The sequence below is a fragment of the Musca vetustissima genome, unplaced genomic scaffold, assembly GCF_032173495.1.
Source record: "Musca vetustissima isolate MV318-11 ecotype Yass unplaced genomic scaffold, APGP_CSIRO_Mvet_v1 utg28967, whole genome shotgun sequence".
NCBI lineage: Eukaryota > Metazoa > Arthropoda > Insecta > Diptera > Muscidae > Musca > Musca vetustissima.
The window spans coordinates 304,233-330,982 of NW_026881305.1; the positions used below are offsets into that span (position 1 = coordinate 304,233).

General features: G+C 35.9%; 2 protein-coding genes across 5 annotated transcripts in view; one reads left to right on the forward strand and one right to left on the reverse strand.

Annotated features, from left to right (window-relative positions):
• Window positions 1-26,750, reverse strand: part of LOC133327298 (calpain-A) — a 153,702-nt gene that overhangs the window by 108,860 nt on the left and 18,092 nt on the right. The gene's annotated exons all lie outside the window — the stretch shown is intronic.
• On the forward strand, window positions 11,170-19,987 carry LOC133327263 (alpha-catulin). Its single transcript, XM_061535820.1, has 6 exons — window positions 11,170-11,340; window positions 11,918-13,487; window positions 14,802-15,120; window positions 15,697-15,903; window positions 19,721-19,784; window positions 19,854-19,987. The coding sequence occupies exons 1-6, from the start codon at window positions 11,184-11,186 to the stop codon at window positions 19,907-19,909; spliced, it is 2,373 nt and encodes a 790-aa protein (XP_061391804.1). The 5' UTR covers window positions 11,170-11,183; the 3' UTR covers window positions 19,910-19,987.

Sequence of the window (26,750 nt, forward strand, 5' to 3'; positions counted from 1 at the left end):
AGCACAACAAGCCAACCATCTATCCATCCATCCTGCCAGCAGATGAACCAGCCCAGCCAGGCAGCCAGCCATAGAGTAGCAAATTTCACACAAAAGGCGTTACCAAATAAAATAGGGGTGGAAAAACAATAGCAACAGCTACAATAAAAACAACAACAACAGCGAACACATTTCCCTTGTGACACCACTACAATAATTGTGTCAAGCATGCTCGGATGCTTACAACCACTGTCACTTCCTTCATGCATGCATGCTGCAATTTTTTTTTTTGACACCTTACCTCAGGGGGATTATAATGCGAAGTGGTCAAGGGTACTGTCATTTTATGTTCATTTGACAAGTTACAACCCCCTGATCGATTTCGTAACAAATACCCATAATCATTGTGTCCAATATATAGATAATGTGGAAATGATATTTGATATCCTCCCCCTCGGACAGAAGATATTGAACAATCGATGTAGGGTAAAACAATTTTCCATACGAAGAAAATTTGTTATGATTTTTGGGGCTGTGCCAATTATTCGGAGCTACAGTTATTGGTTAAGGCATATCGATGCGTTGAGAAGGATGTGACAGAGTAAGGGAGGGGAATTGTGATAAGTCCAAAAAATTGAATCGATACTCAAAAAATTATAGGAAAATTGATATTGAAAAAAATAAAAAATATGGTGTCTCAACATCTCAAATTTCTAGGCCATAGAATTCTGATACGTTGGGCGCCATTTTATACACTACTTGCCAATTCTCCGAAAACTATTGAAATTCCTAAGTAAAAAGTAGTTAGACTCAAACGACTAATGGATAAGCATTCACCATCCAGGCATATCAGGAAGTATCTTCACGATCTAGAGAGAGACAGAGAAAAAAGTCCAGAGATACAAAATTGAGCCTCCAGACCAACAGAATGCAGTTGAGGAATTTTTCAAATTTCTAGCAAGCGGTAATATTTACAAAAAACACTGACACCAGCCATAGAATTCTGATACGTTGGGTGCCATTTTGTACACCACTTGCCAATTCACCGAAACCTACAAAAATGCTTAAGTAAAAAGTTGTTGGGTTCAAACGACTAATGAATAGCCATGCACCGACCAGGCATATCGGAAAGTATCTTCACAATCTAGAGAGGGAGAGAAAGGTTCAGAGATACAAAATACAGCCTTCAGATCAATAGGATTGAATTGTATTCCAACTGATGCAGTTGAGGAATATTTCGAATTTCTAGCTGGCGGTAATATTTACAGAAACACTGACATCAGCCATAGAATTCTGATACGTTGGGCGCCATTTCCTACACCACTAGCCAATTCTCCGGAACCTATAGAAATGCCTAAATAAAAAGTAGTTGGGCTCAAACGACTAATGGATAGGGATCAATCGTCCAGATCTTCACAATCTATAGAGAGGGAGAAATGTTCAGAGATACAAAATCCAGCCACGTGATGCAGTTGAGGAATTTTTTATACTTCAAATCAATAGCGTGTCTCAACAGCTCGAATTTCTAGCAAGCGGTAATATTTACAGAAACACTAATACCAGGCGGAGGTGATATTGTGGTTGACTTATTTTATATCTCTCAGGGGATTGGATAAATTTTCGATTTCGATTCTACTCCATCTAATCTATACAGTTTAGCTATGTAACTATCTTCAGAAATGTTGGGCGCCATATCTACTTTGTGCCTTATCAGCCTTCTTGGAGGCGTTTTTACCTCCGTCTTCGTGGATGCTGGTGTCTAAGACGTCTCAGTACTCAGTTTACCCTTGGGAGGTGCTGGGGGCCTAGACGTCTCAGGCACCAGCTTCCTAGATGTACTAGGACCTCCGAAAGTTTTCTCCTTCTTTGAAGGGACTACCGTGGCGGTCTTCACACTAGGTCTAGGAATCGTTTCAATCATGAAGTCCCTCGCAATATTAATCGGATAGTTCCTGGATAACCTCAAATTCATCCGGGTTAATTTGAAGTTCCTCTTGATCAAAAGGAACTCCTTTTCCGTGATGGAGTCACTGTACCGTCCGATGAATCGGTTGCAGTAGTTATTACATCTATCTGTGTTATTATATACATATTCTTGGCAGCGATCTGCTTGGTGTTGACTTGTCTTGCAGTTTCTGGTACTGATGATTCATCCACCTTAATGACGGGAGCCAGTCTCCGTATCGACAGCCAACTACCTGAGAAGTTTTGCGACGTCACTACAGGCCATGGAGATGGAGTTCGGATCTTCAACCTCGCCAGGGTTTTCACCCCTATTCATTATCTGGGAGGACTCACCTTGCTTCCGAGGAAACACCAGGATAACTATCGTGTTCGTAACGGTAGTACTAATCACTGTAGGGTTTATGATGTCTTTATCGTCTAACAAGTTTGAGTCATCCCAGAGTTGATTCGGTATGTTCTTCTGACTAAGGCGGAAGAAGCTGGTTTCCTCTAATACGTTGAGAAGAAGATATGTCTGGCCGTCCAGGCTTTCGTCCACGTCATCGAGAGTAACATGACTTGAACCAAAGAGAGGTCTACGACATTACCTTGGGTCGTCAACATTTGTGGGGGTTCATTGATGTCTGACCTTGTAGAGTTCGAGACTGAGGGTGCCAAGGCAGCCACACCAGCATCAGTCGAAAAAAATCGCATACCACGTTGTTTTCTTTTTTAGAAGTGGGGTCATTATAATTCGGCTCCATAGAAATTGCTTTTGGTGAGGGATTGAGGTCGACCATGACATAGCCTCTTACTGTGGCAAGGACTTGACAACTAAGCCTGAATAAACTTGTTGAGGTGCCCAGGTATCAACAAGGCAATGTTTTAATACAGTCGGGACCCTGACTGCAAACCATAGAACGCTGATGGGCACGAGGTCGCATGATACCCCAGCGTTAGGGGGGTAAGAGGTAGTGACGCAGACCTTTGAGATAGTTATTTAGGGGCGCCATTCCCACCTCATCAGCACAGGGATCATAAGCACCAGGTCATTTCCTCTGAGAATCTGCCCCCGAGACCGCTGATTGTCCGCGACTGTTAATTTCTTATTCACAGTTTCCCAATGATTAGCATTGGGCTTCCCACTATCCGCAACCTGTGAACGCATCCGTTAGCATTCAGCTCTGCTCCCCGAAGGCGAAAATTATAACTACCTTCAGAAATGTTGGGCGCCATGTCTAGTTTACAGTTTGGCGCCAGCTATCAAAAAACATTTCAAAATGTTGTTACAATGAGATGGTTATTTAGGGATGCCATTTTCTCCTCGTCAGCGCAGGGATCAGAAATGTTGGGCGCCATGTCTTATTTACAGTTTGGCGCCAGCTATCAAAAAACACTTCAAAATGTTGTTGCAATGTGATGGTTATTTAGGGACGCCATTTTCGCCTCGTCAGCTCAGGGATCATAGATCGATCATTTCCTCCGTGACTCTGCCACCGAGCCCGCTGATTATCCGCGACAGTTTATATGTTATTTGTTATTCTGTGGACGGTTCCGTTAGCATTTAGCTCTGCTCCCCGTAGGCGGAACATGTAACTACCTTCAGAAATGTTGGGCGCCATGTGTAGTTTACAAACACTTAAAAAATTTTGTTACAATGGAGTCTGACTGCAAATCATAGAACGCTGATGAGCACTAGGTCGCACGACAGCCCAGCGTAAGAGGTAGTGACCCAGACCTTGGATGGTTATTTGGGGACGCCATTCTCGCCTCGTCAGCTCAGGGATTATAGGTACTCGGTCATTTCCTCCAAGACTCTCCCCCTGAGCTCGCTGATTATCCGCGACGGTTTATTTGTTATTCACAGTTACCCAATGAATAGTATTGGGCTTCCAACTATCCGCAACCTGTGGATGCGTCCGTTAGCATTCATCTCTGCTCCCCGAAGGCGGAAAATTTAACTACGTTCAGGAATGTTGGGCGCCATGTCCAGTTTACAGTTGGGCGCCAGCTATCTAAAAACACTTAAAAAAATGTTGTTACAATGGACCCTGACTGCAAACCATAGAACGCAGATGAGCACTAGGTCGCATGACAACCTAGCGTTAGGGGGGTCAATTTGAGAGGATGGTTATTTGGGGACGCCATTCTCGCCTCGTCAGTTCAGGGATTATAGGTACTCGGTTATTTCCTCCGTGACTCTCCCCCTGAGCCCGCTGATTATCCGCGACTGTTTATATGTTATTTGTTATCCTGTGGACGGGTCCGTTAGCATTTAGCTCTGCTCCCCGAAGGCGGGAAATGTAACTACCTTCAGAAATGTTGGTGACCATATCTAGTTTACAGTTGAGCGCCAGCTATCTAAAAACATCTAAAAATGTTGTTACAATGGACCCTGACTGCATACCATAGAACGCTGATGGGCACGCGGTCGTATGACACTCCAGCGTTAGGGGGTCACTTTAAGAGGTGGTGACCCAGACCTTAGATTGTTATTTGGGGACGCCATTCTCGCCTCGTCAGCTCAGGGTTTATAGGTACTCGGTCATTTCCTCCAAGACTCTCCCCCTGAGCTCGCTGATTATCCGCGACTGTTTATTTGTTATTCACAGTTACCCAATGAATAGTATTGGTCTTCCCACTATCCGCAACCTGTGGATGCGTCCGTTAGCATTCATCTCTGCTCCCCGAAGGCGGAAAATTTAACTACGTTCAGGAATGTTGGGCGCCTTGTCCAGTTTACAGTTGGGCGCCAGCTATCTAAAAACACTTAAAAAAATGTTGTTACAATGAACCCTGACTGCAAACCATAGAACGCAGATTAGCACTAGGTCGCATGACAACCTAGCGTTAGGGGGGTCAATTTGAGAGGATGGTTATTTGGGGACGCCATTCTCGCCTCGTCAGTTCAGGGATTATAGGTACTCGGTTATTTCCTCCGTGACTCTCCCCCTGAGCCCGCTGATTATCCGCGACTGTTTGTATGTTATTTGTTATCCTGTGGACGGGTCCGTTAGCATTTAGCTCCGCTCCCCGCATGCGGAACATGTAACTACCTTCAGAAATGTTGGGCGCCATATCTAGTTTACAGTTGGGCGCCAGCTATCTAAAAACACTTAAAAAAATGTTGTAACAATTATTGAAAAAAAGTGAAAGAATATTAGAACTCAAATTTTTTTTTTTCAAATTCAAACTTCTAAGTCCTAACTGCCCAATATTTTTAACTGTCAAAAATGCTGCATGTTATCGATAACCAGGATTTTTTTTATTTCTGCACATTGCGCATGACCAGTTAATCTATAAACACTTACCTGGGGAACATCTATTCTACTACATAAGTTGTGAAAATTCCTTCAAATTGTTTATACGCTTTCCCCCTGAACGACCGAACGAAAAAAAAGAACGAAACGAAAAGAAGAAGTGAAAATCAAATTTTTATTTGCAAAAATCGGAAAATAGAAGACTCGCTTGGTTGGTATTGTGGAGTGCTGTGTGGTATTGTGAAAATCGTAACGGAAAACCTAATTACTGGCCCAGCGAGGAGTCAGGTATATAAAAATTGGAAGTGAAATTGAAATTTGAAGAAAAAATGGATTCTCAAAAATTTGGACAATACAAAACAACGATTTTTCCCATGGAAAATAGAAGCACCAACAGCAGTCAACTAACAAGTATAGGTGGCTGGAGGGCAGGCAGGCAGTCAAGCTGCTGCTTGCTGCATACACTTGTAGACACTTTTCTATTGTGCGAGTGTCTGTTTTTCCACTCTGGATTTGTTGTGTGTGCGTTGCAAAGACTTACTGGTGCCCCTTAGCTGCCACCGAGCCATCCAGCCAAGCTAGGCAAGCAATTAAATTGAAATTGACAAACTGTGTTTTGTGGTAGGATTCAATGGTGTGTGCCTTGGTGTGTGTTGTTGTCTCCTCTAAATTGTATTGCTCTTTACTAAACAACAGTTAGTAGCGCAAAAAAAATAAAAAACCCCACTGTGAAATTGAACATCATCAGCTGCATGCAGTCCAATCGAGGGGTTGTTGTTTATGGAGAATCAGGGCGCGGATGGTCAAAAGGAATCACCAACAACAGAACAAGAAACAAAAAAACAAACGAAAGTAAAGGTAGAGGTGAAGTGTACGCTAAAGAGGTTTGTCACAACGAGTGAACGGGCTGTGTGTGTGTTTGAGAGTGTTGTCCCCCTGATGGTTGTGGTGGCTGGTGCTGGTGACACCTTTGCCTTGTCTATATTACAATCATAATAAATCCATCAATTCAAGAGCAAATGATGGAATTTTCTAATGTGATATTACAGTTTGCCAATATATGCGATATGCTACGATTCGATGTGCATGCAGGCAGGCAAGTTGTTGGCCTTTTTTTACATTCTTCCATTCTTGCTTTTTTTCAATTTTATTCAAGATTGCTCTTGTTCGGAAAGTGGTTTCTGCAAACCTTAAAACAAAAGATGTTGCTGCTGCTGTTGTTGTGTGTGTGTGTGTTTGTGTGCTATTGTTCCCTTTCTCAAACAACAACAACAAAATAGAAAATAACAAAGCAAATTACTGTTGTTACTCTTGCACTCTCTCTCTCACTCTCCCTCTCTCTGTATCACCATCACTGGGATGATGGCTGATGGCTTCGTTGATTTACATATATTAATAAGTGCCAAGAATAAACATGCTAAACAACAACAACTAACCTTGTCTAACCTAAGTTCAATGTTGTTGCTGCTATTCTTGTTGTTGTTGTGTTTGTTTGCTTGCTTGTGCTTGTCAAAGCAGCAGTATTTGTTTGCTATGAAATATTTATTATTTGCGTATTTATTAGATGACCTCTTATGTTTGGTTAAAAGCAAAAAAAAAACAAAATAACAACAGCACTTAACCCCTCTCACTCTCTCTCTCTCCCTGTTTCTCTCGTAATAAGTGTTCATTGTAAAAACTAGTATAAATATTTGAATAATTTATATAGGCAAGAGGTATGACCTAAGGACTAGTTGGCTTATCGTATTCAATAAATAATTAAAAGAAATCGGGGGAAATAAAAATATATTTTGCCCATAGAGAGACCATAAAACGGAACTTTGTCTCAAGAAAAATGTTTACCTTAAAACTAGACGACAGCTTCCTTATTCCTCTTAAACGGAATATACATTATAACTTTTTACAGGGCTAACCTAACTTTATGAGGATTTATTTGACATATTACAGGGTGAGATAAAAAACTGCAACAAAGTCAAACGCCATAATTTTGATATTCTATTTTTTTTTTAATTTTATTGAATGAAAGCAAAAAATATCGGAAATAGCATTAAATTTTAGAATAAATTTAGATTTGTTCGAATTTAGTCACCTTTGGCACGAATTATGGCCTTGAAATCGGCCAATGGAACCGTCACACGCTGCTCGAATGTTGATCTGCGCTTTTTTGGCCCATTATCGGCGAAGCGCTTGCTTGAGCTAATCGATAATACTACTCAATCTAATCTGTCCATTTCAGCTTTCTAAATAAATAGCTAATATGTGGACGCGTCCGTTAGCATTCAGCTCTGCTCCTCGAAGGCGGAAAATGTAACTACCTTCAGAAATGTTGGGCGCCATGTCTATTTTACAGTTGGGCGCCAGCAATCTAAAAACACTTAAAAAATGTTGTTACAGTGGATCCTGACTGCAAACCATAGAACGCTGATGAGCATTAGGTCGCATGATAGCACAGCGTTAGGGGGGGGTCACTTTAAGAGGTAGTGACCCAGACCTTTGATGGTTATTTAGGGACGCCATTCTCGCCTCGTCAGCTCAGGGATTATAGGTACTCTGTCATATCCTCCGTGCCTCTCCCCCTGAGCCCGGAAACCGGCTAATGAAACTGTCACACGCTGCCCGAATGTTGCTCTGCGCCCATTACCGGCGAAGCGCTTGCTTGAGCTGATCGATAATACTACTCAATCTAATCTATCCATTTTAGCTTTCTAACTAAATTATGTTAGTTCATGATATGTCTCTAGGAAATCTAGGGATTTTCACCGTACTAGTTTAGTTTTAAATACAAGTTTAGCTGAATACATCGGGCGCCATATTCAGCTCTCTAACTTCAATGTTGGGCGCCATATCAAAATATTATTTCTCTAGGGAACGTAAGGACTTTGACTATATAACTCCATCTAATCTAACCAGTTTAACATGATAACTACCTCCAGAAATGTTGGGCGCCATAACTAGTTTACAGGATATTGTATTGAAGCATATTTCTCTAGGGGACAAAGAGGCTTCGACTTTATATGGGTTTCTATTCTCCATTTTATATATCTACTCCAATTCTACTCCATTTTTCTATCTACTTACCTTGGGAAATTTTGGGCGCCATACTTAGTTTACAGGATCATTGGGTTGGATCATATTTCCCTAGGGAACAATATTGATCCATCTCCATCTAACCAGTTTAGCTATCTAAAAACACTCAAAAATGTTGGGCGCCACATCTGGTTTAAAGGATATTGTGTTGGTTCATTTTATTTCTCTATGAAACATAGAGGTTTCGGCAATTCTACTCCATTTAATCTATCCAGTTCAGATATTTACTTACCTTCCGAAATGTTGGGCGCCATATTTGGTTTACAGATTCATTCGGTTGGATCAAATTTCTCTAGGGAACAAAGAAGCTTCGACAATATTGATCCATCTGCATCTAATCAGTTTAGCTATCTAACAAAACTCAAAAATATTGGGCGCCACATCTGGTTCAAAGGAGGATATTGTGTTGGTTAATTTTTTTTCTTTATTGAAAATAGGGGTTTCGACAATTCTACTCCATTTAATCTATTTAGCTATCTACTTACCTTCACAAATGTTGGGCGCCATATTTAGTTAACAGGATCATTCGGTTGGATCATATTTCTCTAGGAAACAGTATTGTTTAGGTATCTAACACTCAAAAATTTTGGGCGCCACATCTGGTTCAAAGGAGGATATTGTGTTGGCTCATTTTATTTATCTATGGAACATAGGGGTTTTGACAATTCTATTTCATTTAATCTATACAATTTAGCTATCGGTTTAGCTAACTAACAACACTCATAAATGTTGGGCGCCAAATTTGGTTTACATAAAATTGTATTGGTTTATTTTATTTCATTAAGCACCTTAGGTTTTCGACTATTTTACTCCATCTAATCTAACCAGTTTAACTTGACAACAATCTTAGGAAATGTTGGGCGCCATATCTGGTTTAAAATGATATCCTTTTTTGGGGTTTCCACTATTCTACAATCTTAATCTATTCAGTTTAGCTGTCTACTACTACTTTCGGAAATGTTGGGCGCAATTCTGTTGGATGTTATTACTCTAGGTAACAAGGAGGCTTCAAAAATACGTAACAAATTTAGCTATTTACTTACTTGGCTAGCTTCAGAAATCTTAAAAAAGATTTCCAATCACGTCGGTATTGTGCGATTCGTGGCCTTCCCAATCTGGGAGAGCCACACTCAGCTCGAGTTTGGTCTGGCTAGAGGTGACCTTGTTTACTTAGACCATAGTAAAATCTGTTGGCCAACACTATCCTTTTCCGCATTTCAAAACTGATGTCATTAGTTTTATTTATGGCGGTACCAAAGTATATAAAATCGTTGACTACCTAGAAGCTGTAGTTCTGTCGTCTACTGGACGTCTTCTGCGTTGATACCATCTGCTTGGTCTTCTCGCCATTTACTGCCAGACCCACTAAGGCCAATTTGTTCTCAAATTTGTTCAATGGTGGCTGTTACCGCACGCAATGTTCGACCCATTATATCGATGTCATCGGCGTAGGCGAGTAACATGTGTTGTTTGGTGTACAGAGTGCTATTTCTGTTCACCTTTGCGTCTCGTATGACCCTTTCCAGCAGGATGTTAACTGTCACCTTGTCTGAAAGTTATCCTACATAGCCGTATTCATTTTGCAGGAATGCCGGACGCAGACTTGGATTTAAACACCTCTGAATGGATAGGGCTGTCGAATGCGGCTTTATAGTCGTCGAGAAGGTGGAATGTGTCGATATGTTTTTCGTAGGTCATCTCCATGATTTGGCACAGAGTGAAAATCTGGTCTATGGTGGATTTGTCAGGTCTGACGCCGCATTGGTAAGGTCCAATAATATCATTGGCTTCAGTCGTTCACACAGTACGCTGGATAGCACTTTATATGCGATGGGTAGAAGACTAATTCCTCTATAGTTGGCACATATCGTCTTGCCTCCTTTTTGTTCACGGACACAGGATGCTGAGGTTCCAAACGTTGAACATGCATTCTTCTAGCCAAATTGTACTAAGCAGCTGGTGTATGCTCCTGACTAGCATCTGACCACCGGTCTTAAATAGTTCGACTGGTAAGACATCGGCACTTGCTGCTTTATTCTGATTGCTATTCTGACCTCATCTTGGCTAGGTGTTATATACTCTATACCGTCATCTCTTATTGGTTCTGGGGTATCTTCTTCACCGTCACTATTTGATACCAGAAGCTTTGCAGAACGCTTCTTCCAGATTCTCAACAAGCTGTCTGTATCTGTCACCATCTTCATCTATACAGGAGGATGTGCCTGCACTAAAGCCTTCGGTTTGGCGTTTTACTCGTTGGTAAAATTTCCTGACTTCATTCTGACACCTGTACCTCTCGATTTGCTCCCGAATCAAATTTATATTCAAGCTGGAGTAATTATTTCATTTCATGTTAAATCTACTTGTGATATGTTGGGCGCCAGATCATATCAATTATAAATGTATCAATTTTACAAATTTATCGAATGGCTCGGTAAAAAAAAAGAGAGAGTTCTGATCAAAATCGGTCATGAATTAATTTGTATACTTTCAAGACTGTTTTCTTTTTTTTCAAACCCTAATAATGTGCTCTCAAATATCTCCCTCTTCGATAAATCAGACACAGTAATTTTTTAGGTTATTCCGATTTCTAATCAAATCATTTGTATATTTTCCCCTAGCAAACTTTCCATCACAGCACAAGGGTCTGATCACATGCCAAGTGTATAGTCCAAAACCCTCTGGATAAGGAAAATCAAAACAAAAAAGCATGGAGAGTTTGCTCTAAAGTTACGAAAAATAAAGCCCAAACACGGATACCAAAGATAAAAGAAAGCAAACATCAGCATCATGATTTCTGCAAATAATTTAGAGCCGGTAAGTACGACCTCTACTTAAAAGCGTTAATAGCACATATCTAACCACATTTGTTTTGAATTATTTGTATAGTTAACTTCTCCCCGACATTTGGAAATGAGTGGCGAACAAAAATTAATGGCCTACAAGAGAGTTGGGCAAGCGGTTAATATGTCCGTTGATCGTTTGGTAACAATTGGAGAAATAATTGCTGAGGGTTTTCAGGATATTAAAGGTGATATGTTTGAGTGTTGCAAGGATGCAAGAGATACGGGTAAGTTTGACAGAGAACGTACACACGCACACACTAGCTGAATTGAGAGGATTATTTGTAGGGTACTGTTAATTATACTTTCATAAACATAAGCCATAAATCTAATGTCAAAAAAAAACAAAGCTTCTTAAGAGAACAGCTGTTTAGTGGCTATCACATTAGGGATCTCTAGGTCAATAAAGCGATAACACTCGATTACACAAGAAGATTGACGTTTGACGTAAAAAATTGGCGTTTGAGATCGTCTAAACGCGCTCTATAAAAACAGCTGTTTAGTAAATATCACATTAGGGATCTCTAGGTCAGTTTTTTTTTTTAAATTTTAATTTCATATTTTAATTTGACATTTCTCATGTTTGTCAACATTACAAACACGGGGAATCAAAACAAAATTTTATTTTAAAATGAAAATTGTATATTTTGACAGCTAATCTCATGATTAAAAAATTAAATAAAAATTAAGAATTATTAAATTTTACCCCTGTTCGCTAGTGTGTACATCCTTTTATGAAATATTTTTTACCTAATAAACATTTTTCTCTCCTCTCTCTCTTTCTCTCTCTGTCTTCTTCCCCAGGGAAATCGATTGAACAACTTTGTATATCTGGCGATTTAATACACGACAGTGCTGGTGTACCCAAACCCTATGTGGATCATACAGCCATTGTGCTGGCATCACGTTCATTACTAACCTCCATAACACGAGTCCTCTTACTGGTCGATATCATTGTGGTCAAACAGCTGTTCAGCTTCAAATATAAGGATAGCAAATGTCCACAGAATTTGGAATGTGTTATGAATTTTACCAAATTTGTACAAGCCTTCTCCGCGTTCGGTACAGAAATGGTAGAGATGACCTATTTGACGGGTAGTAATGCCAATTGTGCCAAAGAGGAGCGACGACGTGCCGAAATACTCTCAGCTCGTCAGGTGCTAGAGCATTCGGTAAAAGTCTTGATCACCTCCTCGAAGGTGTGTATGGTCCACTATAATTGTGTAATTGCCCGGGAGAATCGCAACACCGTATTTTGTCAAATACGACGTGGTATGGATCACATACATTTCATTATCAAGGATACTATCATCGAATCGGAATGGCATTCTACGAAACAGCAACAGTATTCCTATTACAACAACGATGACCGTGGCACCATACATGCCACCATACAACATTTTACCTATCTGATGCAGTGTTGCCGCTATAAAACGAATAAACATGGTGGTGGCGTCGGTGATCCCTACATGAATTCGAAATTCAATCACAACTCTTCGTATCGCAAAAAGGCCTTGGAGCGACGATGGGTTACATCAGCTGCAACACATGACAATAAAACCAAAACGAAGCTATACGATGCCACAGGACTGCCGGAGGGCGAACGTCTGCTCAACGAATGCTACGGCCTGGATGAATATTCCTCCTCCTCCGCCTCGGGCAGTCCCAAATATAAGACGACAATCAATCAATCCTGTGTTTGTGAAGATCTCATTGAAAAACTGCTAATCTCATTCGATAGAATCTTGGAGAACATCCATGATTTTACCGACTCACCCTATACCAGTCATGAAATGCGTGAAAGTATTTTAATCTACTGCGATCACTGTACCCGTGAGCTGAATAAATATCTACGCATTGTGGTGAAACAAGGCGATCAGCCATATGCCAAAGATCCGTATCAGGATGAGTATATCGATACGGTATTGTCTGCCGTCAAAACGTTATCCGAACAATTGGTCACATCGGCAGCCGAACAGTCGCGTGATATGTTTCACGCTCTGAAAATGTCCACGGAATTGGTGAACTCCCTTAATGCCATAATATCACAACAGAATTTACCACAATTCACCCAGAAAGTGAATGAATTTCACGAGCATTGTGATCATATTTTGGATGTGTGTAAGCTGCTGCGTCACATTGCCGTGCAGGATGCTCTCAAGGAACAGGCTAGTCATGTATCGATAAATTTACGCATCTATGGACCTCAAGTTATTCTAGCTGCCAAAATATTAACTAAATTCCCCTTGAGTAATGTGGCCAGTGAGAATTTTGATGCATTTGTGGAAATGTGGACATGGTTAGTGTCCGAGGTGAATGTGGTGGCTAAAAAGATATTGGAATCGATGGCGGTAATAAGTGAACAAGATTTAAAGTACCTGACATTTGGAAGTGTAAGTATATGATTATAGTATTTGTATTTTCTTATGCCTCCTAGATCTCAGCTTTCACATACGAAGGCCTTCTATTAAAGGTAGAATTAGAATAATCATAATAGTACGTTTACACTGTACCGGATTTTTGAATAGGAACATAGCAGTCGCATACTTCGAATACAGTAGTTTTGGTTTGATCAGCTGATTGATTGTACAATGATTTGATTGTATCAAAACAATAAAATTTTTTTATTCGACTGTCATCTGTCAAATGTTCTCTAGTAATATTTCTAGAAATTATGCACTTTGACAGTTGCACTAACTGGAGCATTTTTTTATTTTGTCATGGTTATGTCATAACTAATTCTACCTTAAGGTAGTTCAGCAAACGAAAACAGCTGTTTTAGGAAATTTCAGAAACAGCTGGCGCTGCTGAAGGTTATTCTTATTCGCTTGGGCGGTTCTACACAATACAGGTGTCAAGCAAAATTAGTAAAGTCAACTAGGGAGATCAGCTGGATATCAGCTGCTCCCGAAGTTTGCTGTAAAAATCCATTATTGTGAATTGATTTCCATTATGAAAACGTCAACAAAGTCTAAATTTTTGACATTTGACTTGAAAAGAAAACAGCTGACTTTGACATGCTGGGTGAACTTTTTTGAACACTTTCGATATAGATTTTTCAGCTGATCACTCGGAAAGCGAAAATCAGCTGCTTTTCTCAAGACTAATGTAAAAAATATTGACGTTTTTTAATTGAAGCAAACTTGAGTAGCAGCTGCACTTACTAGATGTCCTTGTTATTATACCTTAATTCCAACAGTATTTGGTACACCCATGATGCAATAATAAGGTGATGTATCACAACAAAAACCTTTTTTTGTCTCGACCATCTGTCAATAATAATATTTCACATGGTTGGCAACATTGCACATCGAATTCAAGTAGAAATTACGCACTTTGACAGTTAATCGAGACATCAGCTGCGCTAAATGGACTACCTATTTATTGTGCTATGGGTACACCATTGACCGTTAAGACATATTGGATTATTGACATTCAAGAAACAGCTGATTCTGTGTTTTGCCTTTTTTACACTATATTGATGGGTTTACAGTGTTTATATTACACACATTTTAATAAAAATAGTATAAAAAACGTAATTTTCAAAGGGCTCTCGTTATATTTCTTTTAATGCCATAACATTTATTATAATATTGTATTAATGATTACAATATAAAAATATAAAGTAGAATAAATTTAAAGTTATCTCTTTTATTATAATTTTTCTTTCTCTACCCCTACTCTAGAGCTCTGCCGCATCAGTATCGGATATTGCAAAACCAACAAAAACGGTTAATTTCCCCAAAGATTTACCCGAGCCGAGTAAGGAATTAGATTTGGAGGCCGATGCTGTTAAACGCGATTTACAACCTCGCTGGAATGAAGAATTATGTGACAATGACATAATTAAACGTGCGAAAAATCTTTCAGCTATGGCATTTTTAATGTATCAATTTACCAAGGGAAATGGTTCACTGAAAACTACCCAGGATTTGTTTACACAAGCTGAATATTTTGCTGAAGAAGCCAATCGTCTATATAAAATATTAAGACAATTTTCCTATCAGGTAAGTGCGAAAATCATGACAAAACAGCTGATAAGGTAATTTCAGAAAACAGCTGATTATGAGATATTTTAATGATATTTTTATCTATTTCTGACTATGCTGAACAGCTGATTTTAAAGTAGCGTACACACTATTGATTTTATTTGACAGTTTAGCTTAAAGTTTGTTTGTTTGACCATTCACAAAATCCATAAAAAAAGACAATCCAATCTGACAGTGGCCAGTACAGAATATATTTTTTCAATGGCAGTCTTTTAACGATTTCTGACTGCCAAACTGGCGGCTTATGGATAAATTTATTAAAAAAAAACGTGTCAAATGAAAAATATTGTAAAGAAAAGGGATTCAGAAAATCCCCTGAAACTGACAATATAAAACATCCACTCTGTCAAATAAATTACGGAGAGAACTGTCATTAAATAATGATAGTGTGTAATCTATTTTACTTGAAATTTTTTAAAATATTATTTATAGTGTGTAATCTACTTTACTTGAAGTTTTTAAAATGTATTAAATTATTATTTATTATTTTTAATATTCTATTATAAATTTTAAATATTTTTTTATGTTTCCCAGGTCCCCGCAAGTCCACACAAAAAAGATTTACTCAATGTCCTAGATCGTGTACCCACATTTGTACAAACATTACAGTTTACTGTCAAAGATCATACAGTGGGTCCATCGGCCACATATGTTAAGGTGGATCATGTTATCAGGGAAACGAAAAACCTCATGTGTGTTATCAATAGTGTTGTGACAAAGTGCCTAGAATGTGCTACAAAGGTAAGTAGAATCAAAAGACATACAATTATTTACCAGAGTTGTGTTTTGGTTCACAGAGATGTATTTATACTATGAAATTATTATTTAGGCGCGTTTAGACTATAGCTTTTATCGTGATAAAGTGTATTGAGCTAAATTTACCTCGATTTAACATACAAAATTAAATCCACTCAATATTGTGATTTAACATACAAAATTAAATCCACTAAATTTTTCGATTTGCTCGAAATCCTATGCTAAATCAAGATAATTTCAAATACAACCCTGTTTTTGAGCCAAAAAAAAAATCGTTTCTCCATAAAATATGCCTTAAAAAATAACTGCTTAATAAAAAATATGTCAGCTGCTAAAATTATAGGAAAGCAGTGAAATGTATATGTGTACCAATTTTATACTAGCCTAAACAGTTCGGATTTGATATCTCGCTTTACAAATCGAGTCGATTTAGAAGGCATAGTCTAAACGTGTCTTTACCTATCTTTTACCCTTTTCTGGGCGTAAAAAACTTTACTTTTGCTCTTGCAATAAAATATAAAAAATCGCACGTTTCGTATTCAATGTTTGAATAGTAAAATAGTGTAATCTGGTAAACATAATATAAGTGGGAATATATTAAGTTATAAAGCTGGATAAAATCTATAAGATAATATTTTATTAGTTTAACATCTGTTTTTTATTCGACCAACTGCCAAATCTATATCTATGTAGTAACATTTCTCATGGTTGGCAACATTGCCCAACGAATTCAAATAGAAACTATGCATTTTGACAGTTATTCGGATAGTCAGCTACACTAAGTGGAGTACCTATTTAGTGTACTGTATTGTGGTTTTTGTCATTGACAAAAAACGAACAGGTGATCTCTATTAAATTATCGATTAGATCACGATGCAATAATAATGTGATGTATCAAAACAAAAACCTTTGTTTTGGTCTCGACCATCTGTCAAAATTTTTTCCTTATAATATTTAACATGGTTGGCAACACTGCACATCAAATTCAAGTAGAAATTACCCACTTTGACAGTTAATCGAGACATCAGCTGTGCTAAATGGACTACCTATTCATTGTGCCATGGATTAGATTAAGAGCTATTAATAAGGTCATCCAGTTAACAAAAGTCAGCTGTTTTCTCAAAAAATTTGAATTTTGTTTACATTTGCATAATGTATAGTCAATTCACAATAATGAAGGTTGACAGGAAACTTGAGAGGCAGCTGATATCCAGCTGGTCTCCCTGGACAACTTTGTCATTAGACCCTGGTTAGATTTTTATGAAATATTCGATTTTGATTACACATAATGTTCAGATATTAGCACTGGTTTTCAATTGATTAAATATTTTATAATAAAAAATAACATTATGTTAATCCCCGAAACAGCTGATTTGGGGAATGTCAAGGTACATTTAGACTTAGGAAACTCACTGGATGTTAGATGACAATTTCATAGCGTATATGTCGAATAAAATGCACTAAAGTTATAAATAGAATTTACTTTAGGTATAGACTATAGAATTAAAACGGCATTTACAATAGACATTTTTACTGGGTTAACCTACTATATGAGGATATATTTGGCATATATTCAAAAGAATTGGCAATTTAAACCCACTGGGTTAAGGAAATCCAGAAAAATGTGAACGTGCTATGACAATCGAATGGTTATCGATTTTAATCATATTTTGTTGCGTCGGTTTTACACTATAAGGCAAAGCAGGAATATCAGCTTTTTACTAAGGTTTTTTATTAAAATACATAATTTTTGAATTGAATTGCCAGTATATGAAAAAAGACAAAGTTCGGAACAGTATTTCCGTTCCAGGAAAATGTTTTTGGCCCAAATTGTCTCTGAAAATTGAATCAAATCGGTCTTTTCTTGCCAAAGCTCAGAATTCAAACGAAATTATCCGAAATTATTGGCATGAAAATGGTCCGGAATTTACAAACATCGGAAAAAATTGTAAATTTGTTTGTTTGTTCGGATTTGGTTCGAAATTTGTTTAGGTGTCATCAGAAGTCAGTTTATCTATTTATTAGCAAAATTAAATCCTGTGCTAAATCGAAATAATTTCAAATACAACACTATTTTTACACCCATTCACGCATGGTACAATATTCCAAGGTGGGACAACTTAAGGTGAATAACAAAAAATCAATTATGTAGGTGGTGGCTTCTTCTGTCAAATATATGTGGAGATATTTCAATTTATTTTGAATTTATTTAAAATGATATTCAAAAGAATATACCCACATACACAAAATATGAGCTTTTGATTTGACAGAACAAGCCACCTTGAGAAGAAAAAAAAAATGTAATCAGAAGGCTAGCTATTCTATACATTTTAATAATTATAACATGCTTTCACGTAAATAAAGCGCTGTACACACTAGAATACTTGCCCCAAAATTTGCTTGTTTATTAGTGTGGCCTCTCATGTTTATCATTCATCAGACAATCACAAAAATATTCATGGTTATTGGACAGATAATCGATAAAAAAAGCTAGTGTGTACACCGCTTAAGTATCAGCTGACTGTCAGTTTTATATAATTGTAATACTATGCTATATTATAGCTCCTCTATTTATAAATCGAACCAAATAAAAAAATAATATAGTCTAAACGCGCTTTAATGCTACTTTTTTCCTCTAATAACGCACATGACATGGTTGTAGAGATTCAATATTGACATTCAAGATCTATTAATAAGGTCATCCAATCCAAGCGAAAGTCCTCTCGTGGCCACTCATATTTATCATTCATCAGGCAACCACAAAAATATTCATGGTTGTTGGACAGACAGTCAGTAATCGATAAAAAAAAAAGCTGCCACATAAAAGTGCTAGTGTGTACACCGTTTAATTATCAGCTGACTGACAGTTTTATATAATTGTAATACTATGCTATATTATAGCTTCTCTATTTATAAATCGAACCAAATAAACAAATAACATAGTCTAAACGCGCTTTAATGTTACTTTTTTCCTCTAATAACGCACATGACATGGTTGCAGAGATTCAATATTGACATTCAAGATCTATTAATAAGGTCATCCAGCTAGCGAAAGTCAGCTTTTTTTCTCAAGTCTAATGTCAAAATATTGGACTTTGTTTACGTTTTTATAATGGAAGTCAATTCACAATAATGAATTTTAACAGTAAACTTGAGAGGCAACTGACATTCAGCTGGTCTGCCTGGATTACCATGATGCAATAATAATAACAAATAATAATAATAAAACAAAAGTCAATGTTTTTTGTCTCTCATTTGACGACGGCGAATCACTAATGGCCAGTCCGGTGGATTCTTCCTCGTGTTTCTTCAGATGACGATCCAAATTTTCCCTTATAATATTTCACATGGTTGGCAACATGGCACATCGTATTCAAGTAGATATTACACACTTTGACAGTTAATCGAGCATCAGCTGCTCTAAATGGACTACCTATTTATTGTGCCATGTGGATTACCTTATTCATGGCACAAAGAATAGGTAGTCCATTTAGCGCAGCTGATGTCTTGATTATCTGTCAAAGTGGGTAATTTTTACTTGAATTCTATGTGCAGTGTTACCAACCATTTGAAATATTATATGGAAAAATTTGACAGATAATCGAGATAAAAATAAAGGTTTTTGTTTTAGATACATCACCTTATTATTGCATCATGACCTTATTGATAGGCCTCTATTGACATTACTTGTAAACATGCTAGGGTTATATAGATCGATAATGGCATTACATTTACTTTGATAACTTAATTAACGATTTTGACATATACATTTATTAATCGAATTTTTCTTCTTCTTTTCTAGTACAATCTGGACTTTAATAGTATTACTGGGGGTCTAACATCCTCAATGCATGGTGATGACTTAGGTATGTTGTAATAACAATAATAAATTTTTATTCAAAACTAAAAAAAATATAAATGGCATTTCCTTTTAGCTGCCGGTGCCATGGATTCAAAGGGTACAAGCAATAGCAGTGACATAACTGGGTGACATTACGGTATGGCCCGCAGAGCCAAAGGAGATACAAGAAGAACGCGAGTCTCATTTTTACTTTTTTGATTATTATTCACTACTGTTACACGCTATATGCAAGGCTTACAACAGCAGCAAAAGTCGCCACAACAAAAACAGCAGTATTTCAATGTTTATATGGTCATTTTTCTACATTTAAAACACATTTCGATTTTTTTTAAATTCTAAGTTTTTTACATATTTTTCTTAACAACAACAACAATAATGGTAACAAAAAAGCAAGCAAGGAGATTTTTGATGTTCGATGTGTATGTTTATCTTCTTTGTCAAAGAAATATATATAGTAACTACATATATATACCAAAAAATAATGAATGTTATTATTGAATTGTTGTCATTTTGTGTTGTTATTTAATTTTTTGGAAACCTTAGTTTTTTTTTGGAATTTTGATCATAATTATTACAATATTTATTAATAAGGTTAACCAGGAAGAGGAAAACAGCTGTTTAGACCTTTAGGTTAACTGCAAAAATTATGATTTTCGTAATTCACAATAACAACAGCTGAGTCAGCTGATTTACAGTTGAGTCAGCTGATTTACAGTTTAGTCAGCTGATCTTCCTGGATAACATTATTATTAGAATTTGTATCATTATTAATAAAAAAACAACTTTCATGTGTGTGTATAACATAACTACATATGTACTAAGTATATATTTACAAAAAACAAAGTATCAACAGTATTTAAAAAAATCAGTAACACAACATCCACCCATTAACACTTTTTTTCTCTTAATCTCAATCAAGTATATATCAATCTAACTATCCTATACACCATATATATATAATATATACATTCATACATACATAAAAAACATTTCTTAAAAACTACAATTTATATAAATTATTATTATTATTTACATTTGAAAAAATTATATATACATATTTAAAAAAAAATATTTTGTGGAACGTAGAGCTTAACAAATATTACCTCAATGGTTGTTTATAATTGTAGTCCTGAGTACAACAAAAAAAAATAAAAGTAAAAAATAAATTATATTATAGAATATATACATTTAATTAAGTTATAAACAAATTACCAATAGTTATTGTACATGTAAAATGTATTGCTAATGCTAAATCATAATCATTAAAGGAAAAAAACCAAAAAAATACCAAGTACGTATGTATTTAAAAAGAGAGAAATAGACGGTTATATTCAAAACAAAAAACACTACTCATTAAAAAGCAAAGCAACTTAAAAAAATCCCCCCTAAAGGTGCATAGCTATAAGGAAATTTATAATCCCCCCTAGGCTATTTATTTCAAACGCTTTTATCATTATTTAAAAAAAAAAAAAAAACTAAATCCTATCCACAACATAATGGTATTATTATCTCTTATACTAAATTAATTATTCTATTCAAAAAAGAAAACCAAACCAATGTAATAAGAAAACCAAAAATTTTCAATGAAAAAAATCAATTCCCCCCCCTCATGTAGTATTTTGCATGTCTTCTTAGAAATCGAGCTAATTTTTATCCTATCTCTCTCAATATATTTCTATCTATATTTGCATATTAACAATCTCTGTAAAAGAAACGTACATACATATTTAATTATATACTATACTATATATATATATATATATTGACAAGAAAATGCTTTAGTAATTTTTTTTCTTTATAAAAAATACAAACCAACAAAAAAACCAAAGAAATTTAAATTTATAAAAATAAAACGTAAATAAAAAAATATATATTTAATTAAAAATCATTTACAAAAGTAAAAGTAAGATGCAAATGCTAAATAATCTTCTTTTTTTATATACTTCTTTTATTTGTAATATTTTGAAGCGAAAATTAAACTGAAATTTCCTCATTTTATTATATTCCATTAATATCGTAGGCTGTGAATCCACTCTAGTTAAAAATGCTTTGACATTCTAATACACAGTTCACCATGTAACTTTGGGTTGTATCATGGTACTATAAATAGGTACTCCATTTAGCACAGCTGACTATCTCCCATTAACTGTCAAAGTGCATAATTTATACTTGCATTCGACGTGCAGTGTTGCCAACCATGAGCAATATTACTAGATACAATTTGGCAGATGGTCAAATAAAAACAGATGTTTTGTCATCACCATGGTACAATAAGTAGATAGTCCATTTAGCGCAGCTGATGTCTCGATTAACTGTCAGAATGCGTAATTTCTACTTGAATTCGACGTACAATATTGCCAACTATGAGAAATATTACTTGATAAAATATGACAGATGGTCAAATAAAAAAACAGATATTTTGTCATCATCTTAAGATTGCATCATACATCGACCTATTCAATATAACTATCCGCTTCAAGCCATCCTTCTACTCCCAAACATAACATTTCTGGACATCTTTAAGAATCGATCGACAACATCAGACATTGTTAATATATACAATAACACCATGCATACTAAATTTCCCGATTTCAAATCCATATTCACTGACGGTTCAAAAACTGCAGACAAAACCAGCTGTGCCTTATGGATGCCTTCGTTGGACATCACTGTTCTATTTTCTCCGCCGAAGCTTATGCAATTGTTGAAGCTTTAATGCTCATCAAAACCTGTGATCCTGGGAAATATGTACTCATCACTGACAGCAAATCAGTCCTTCAGGCCATTGGATCCCAAAACTCCATAAATATCCATCCCTTTATTTACTGAATAAAAGAGCAGGTTTACCAAATGTCTAGGGAGGCCTACACTATACACTTTCTATGAGTGCCTAGCCATAGCGGCATCGATGGTAACGAGTATGTGGACTCCATTGTCACTAACCATAATCCAACCGATTCTTACCCGAAATTATGTTCATCTGACATGAGACAAAACGACAAATCTTCGGCAGTCAGATCTTGGCAAGAAAAATGGAATGGAAGTATATATGGCAGACGATACCAGACATTCTTTATTGCAAAATCTACAAAAACTCGGAATTTATCAACATTCAATCGATATAATACTAAAATCTAATAATATTAGGGCATATATGAATACCCGTGAAGGTGGCAACATAGACTCAGTGTCTCATGCCACTTTAAATTCCACCCCAAACACGGTGGAATTGATATATGATTGCATCATGCGTTGTATACAACCAAGACCTACTAATAACGTCGCCGAGAAAGTAAAAGACGTTTTGTCATCAACAGCTGTTAAATGTCAATTATTTGAACGTTGTTTACGTTTTCATAATATGGAGTCAATTCCCAAATAATGGATTTTCACAGAAAATCGAGAATCAGCTGTTCTCCCTGGATGACCGCATTAACTGTCCTTTGTCATTGTATCTTAAACAGTGTATACACACTAGCACTTTTGAATGACACTTCTGACCAAATTTTGCTATTTCATAGTGTCATCTCTCATATTTATCATTCATCAGGTAACAACAAAAATATTCATGGTTGTTGGACACTCAGTAATCGATGAAAAGAAATCTGTCACTCCAAAATGCTAGTGTGTACACCGCTTTAGTTCCGTTCCCATTATTGATCTGTTCCGGTACTGCAAGAATTTACTACTTTTTACTACGATAACGAATTTTCCTTTATGATATCGAAGAAAATAGTAAAATCGAGTAGATTCTTGATGTACGGGAACAGACCATATATAAGGAAAGAGGGACTATGTAACTACTTACTAAACGTTTAGACATGACAATTACGATCAGTTACGGTAGTACGAAAATTAAGAGGCAAATGCTAATATTTTTTTCACAATAATATTCTACTAATTCATGAAATCAGATTAAAATGGGAGTACCGAAATGTGGTGTCCTATCTTCCATATTGTTCAATATGTATATTGCGAAACTTCGGCAGATGTTTAGAACTTGACATTTCCATTGGAGGTAGATAATTCTTCCGAAAATCCTTGGGGTAGTCTTTGTTAACCTCCTTCATTTCTCCTCGCTTTCTAACTACATCAATCAGAAAGTGAAAGCTAGGAATAAAGTTCTGAAAACATTGTGGTTGGCACCTCCTGGGGCAAGGATAAAGAAACGTTGGTAACGACATGCAATGCCATAGCACTTTTTGCCGGGTTAATAGTACGTTTACATTATACCGGATTTAGTTAACCCAGTGGGTTTAAATTGTCAATTCCTTTGAATATATGCCAAATAAATCCTCATAAAGTAGGTTAACCCGGTAAAAAAGTTCTAATGTAAATGCCGTTTAACGTACTTAATGGAGATTTTTTTGACATATATATACAATGGTATTGACAATTTATACCCACTGAGTTAACGAAATCCGGTATAATGTAAATTTCATTGTATAGAAGGTAAGTAATTACGTTGTTATATTGTTTGAAATTCTACTACTACTCATCGCACTGTTCCAAAATCTACAAGAAGTTAATTTTTTAAAAATACAATTTCCAGAGAATTTTTTTACTAAAAAAAATTTTAAAAAAATCCACGCTTCTCTAGGTCAATAAAAGAATACACTTTAAAAATGATGATTTAATACAAATAAAGTTCTATGTAAATACGCCCTAGAGTTCTGGCATTTTGGCAATCTCTTATCTCAGTATCGTATTTTTATTAGTTTTTTTCATAAGATTAGAAAAAATCTTAAAACTACCATTACTTTGGGTTAATAAAAGAGTATTCTTTAAAAAAATTATGATTTATTATAAATCAAGTTCTGTGTAAATACGCCCCAGAGTTATGACATTTTTGCAATCTCGTATCTGAGTATAATTTTTTATGAGTTTTTTTTTATAAGATTATAGTAAAAATTAGTAGATTCTTCAGACCAAAAATGTCATAAAAGGTTCCACAAAGAAATTCAATCGAATTGAATTGTAAATAAAAAATGTTCATCGATTTCCTCTATGAGGTGGAAGTTATAAAAATATATACTTTTTCCGTTAAAAGCAAAAAAAAATAATTTTTCACGAAAGATCACTTTGAAATTGACTTTGGGCGACCAATTAAATTAATTAAATGGAATAAAGCATTTTATTCATTAATAAGCAACAATTCATACATTCCCACTGTTTAAAATCGTTTTTGAGCATAAACAAATCATAACCCTAGTGCTTACCTCTTTGAAGACGTGGATTAGGGCGTTTTTACACGGAACGTATTTTATTTGTTTTATTCATAATTCAAAAGTCCTTGACCTATTTAATGTATCAAAAAAAAAAATGTTCTCAAAATTAATTATTTAGAACATTTTTAATAAATCAACATTAAAACATTGTTTAAATATTCATTTTTCTTTGCCAATCATATTTACACATCGTATTTACACAGAACGATTTATCAACATAAACGTGATAGATCAACATTAAACGTCGTTTAAAATGTCATCGTTTTTTCTTCAATAAATGTTCATTTCTATCACATCACATTTGGTGTAAATATACCCAACCATTTATTTATTTATTTTATTGATAATACAAGAGTCTTCTTGTACCATTTAATGAGTCAAAAATTATTACTTAAAACCTCATTGTTTATAAAAATTATGATCAACATAAAAACATCGTTTAAACTGTCATCGTTTTTCTTCAATAAATGTTAATTTCTATCACATCGCATTTGGTGTAAATATACCCAACCATCCAGGGATGGATATGACTAATCATGGAAAAAACTACGCCTTGACGATTACAATCGATGTTTCGTTGCAATCGATTGGCACAAAATCGATCTAACTAAACCTATTTGTGTGTTGGTCAAAGACATAAAAGTATAAAGATAGGACAATTGAATTGCCAAGTTGGCCGTTAGATGGCTTTTGCTCTGTTGTTACGATATCGTAACAACATTTTCTGTTAATTACAAAGAGTTCAACATTGTTTACTCTCTGAAATGCAATGGAATAGTGACAGAAAAAACCCTAGAGCAGTGTTGGGCAAAATTAAATTGAGAGCAAGTGTGTGCGAGCGTAACTGAGAATTCACCATTAAAAACGTCTATAGTAAAGAGAAAGAAAGAGAAAATATGTTTACCAATCGACCCTTTGTTACGGTAGCGTATATGCCATATACTATATGGGTAAGCATGCCTGCCCTAGAGAGTTTAAAAACAATTTATATGGCTGGCAACATTTGGGAAATATATATGATGTGTTCCACAATGTGCGAGGCGAATTTTTGTCGCTGCTACAGAAATGTATTAAATATACAATAAGAACAGAGTATGTACTTATGATATATAATTATTATTATATATTTATAATTATTATTTTAGGTTTTTAGTAATTTGAAGACTTTCTCCTACGTCATAGAATCTTTTTAAACGACACCCCCGATGCAATGAAAACACAATGTAAATAGTGAAAGACCGCGAAAAAGCATTAAAATTTGTAAACGTAAGAAGGGAATATATATTCACTACTTATTTCAATGAACTTAATAAAAATCTGGATACTGGAAAATTCAGTGCACTATATAATAAGACTATATATGTTGTAATACGGATCTCAAATGGTTCAAATATACGCATATTGCATTATACTATGTTCTGACGTTGTTCCTCTCTAATTATACCCTTCACCACACTGTGGTACAGGGTATTTTGGCTTTGTGTATATGTTTGTGACATGCGAAAGGAAAGGAGATAGACACATGGTTCCTTTGGAGAATATGCATAGAATCACTTTCTGAGTCGATTTATGCATGTCCGTCCGTCTGTAGATTTAACGGTTTACTAAATTATATTTGAATAACCTAAACACCTGTTAATACTTAAGTGTATCTCCCGCAGCCGAGTACATACGACAATATTGTTATTGGTATCAATTTAAAGGTCAACCTCTCTATTCGCTATAGAACACAAATTTGTCAT

What these genes read in the sequence shown, in the direction of transcription:
- LOC133327263 (XM_061535820.1), top strand. Translation starts at nt 11,184, where the DNA reads ATGAGTGGCGAACAAAAATTAATGGCCTACAAGAGAGTTGGGCAAGCG. An exon ending in ATAAGTGAACAAGATTTAAA is followed by an intron (nt 13,488 to 14,801) that starts GTACCTGACATT and finishes CCTACTCTAGAG; the next exon opens with CTCTGCCGCATCAGTATCGG. An exon ending in TAAGACAATTTTCCTATCAG is followed by an intron (nt 15,121 to 15,696) that starts GTAAGTGCGAAA and finishes TATGTTTCCCAG; the next exon opens with GTCCCCGCAAGTCCACACAA.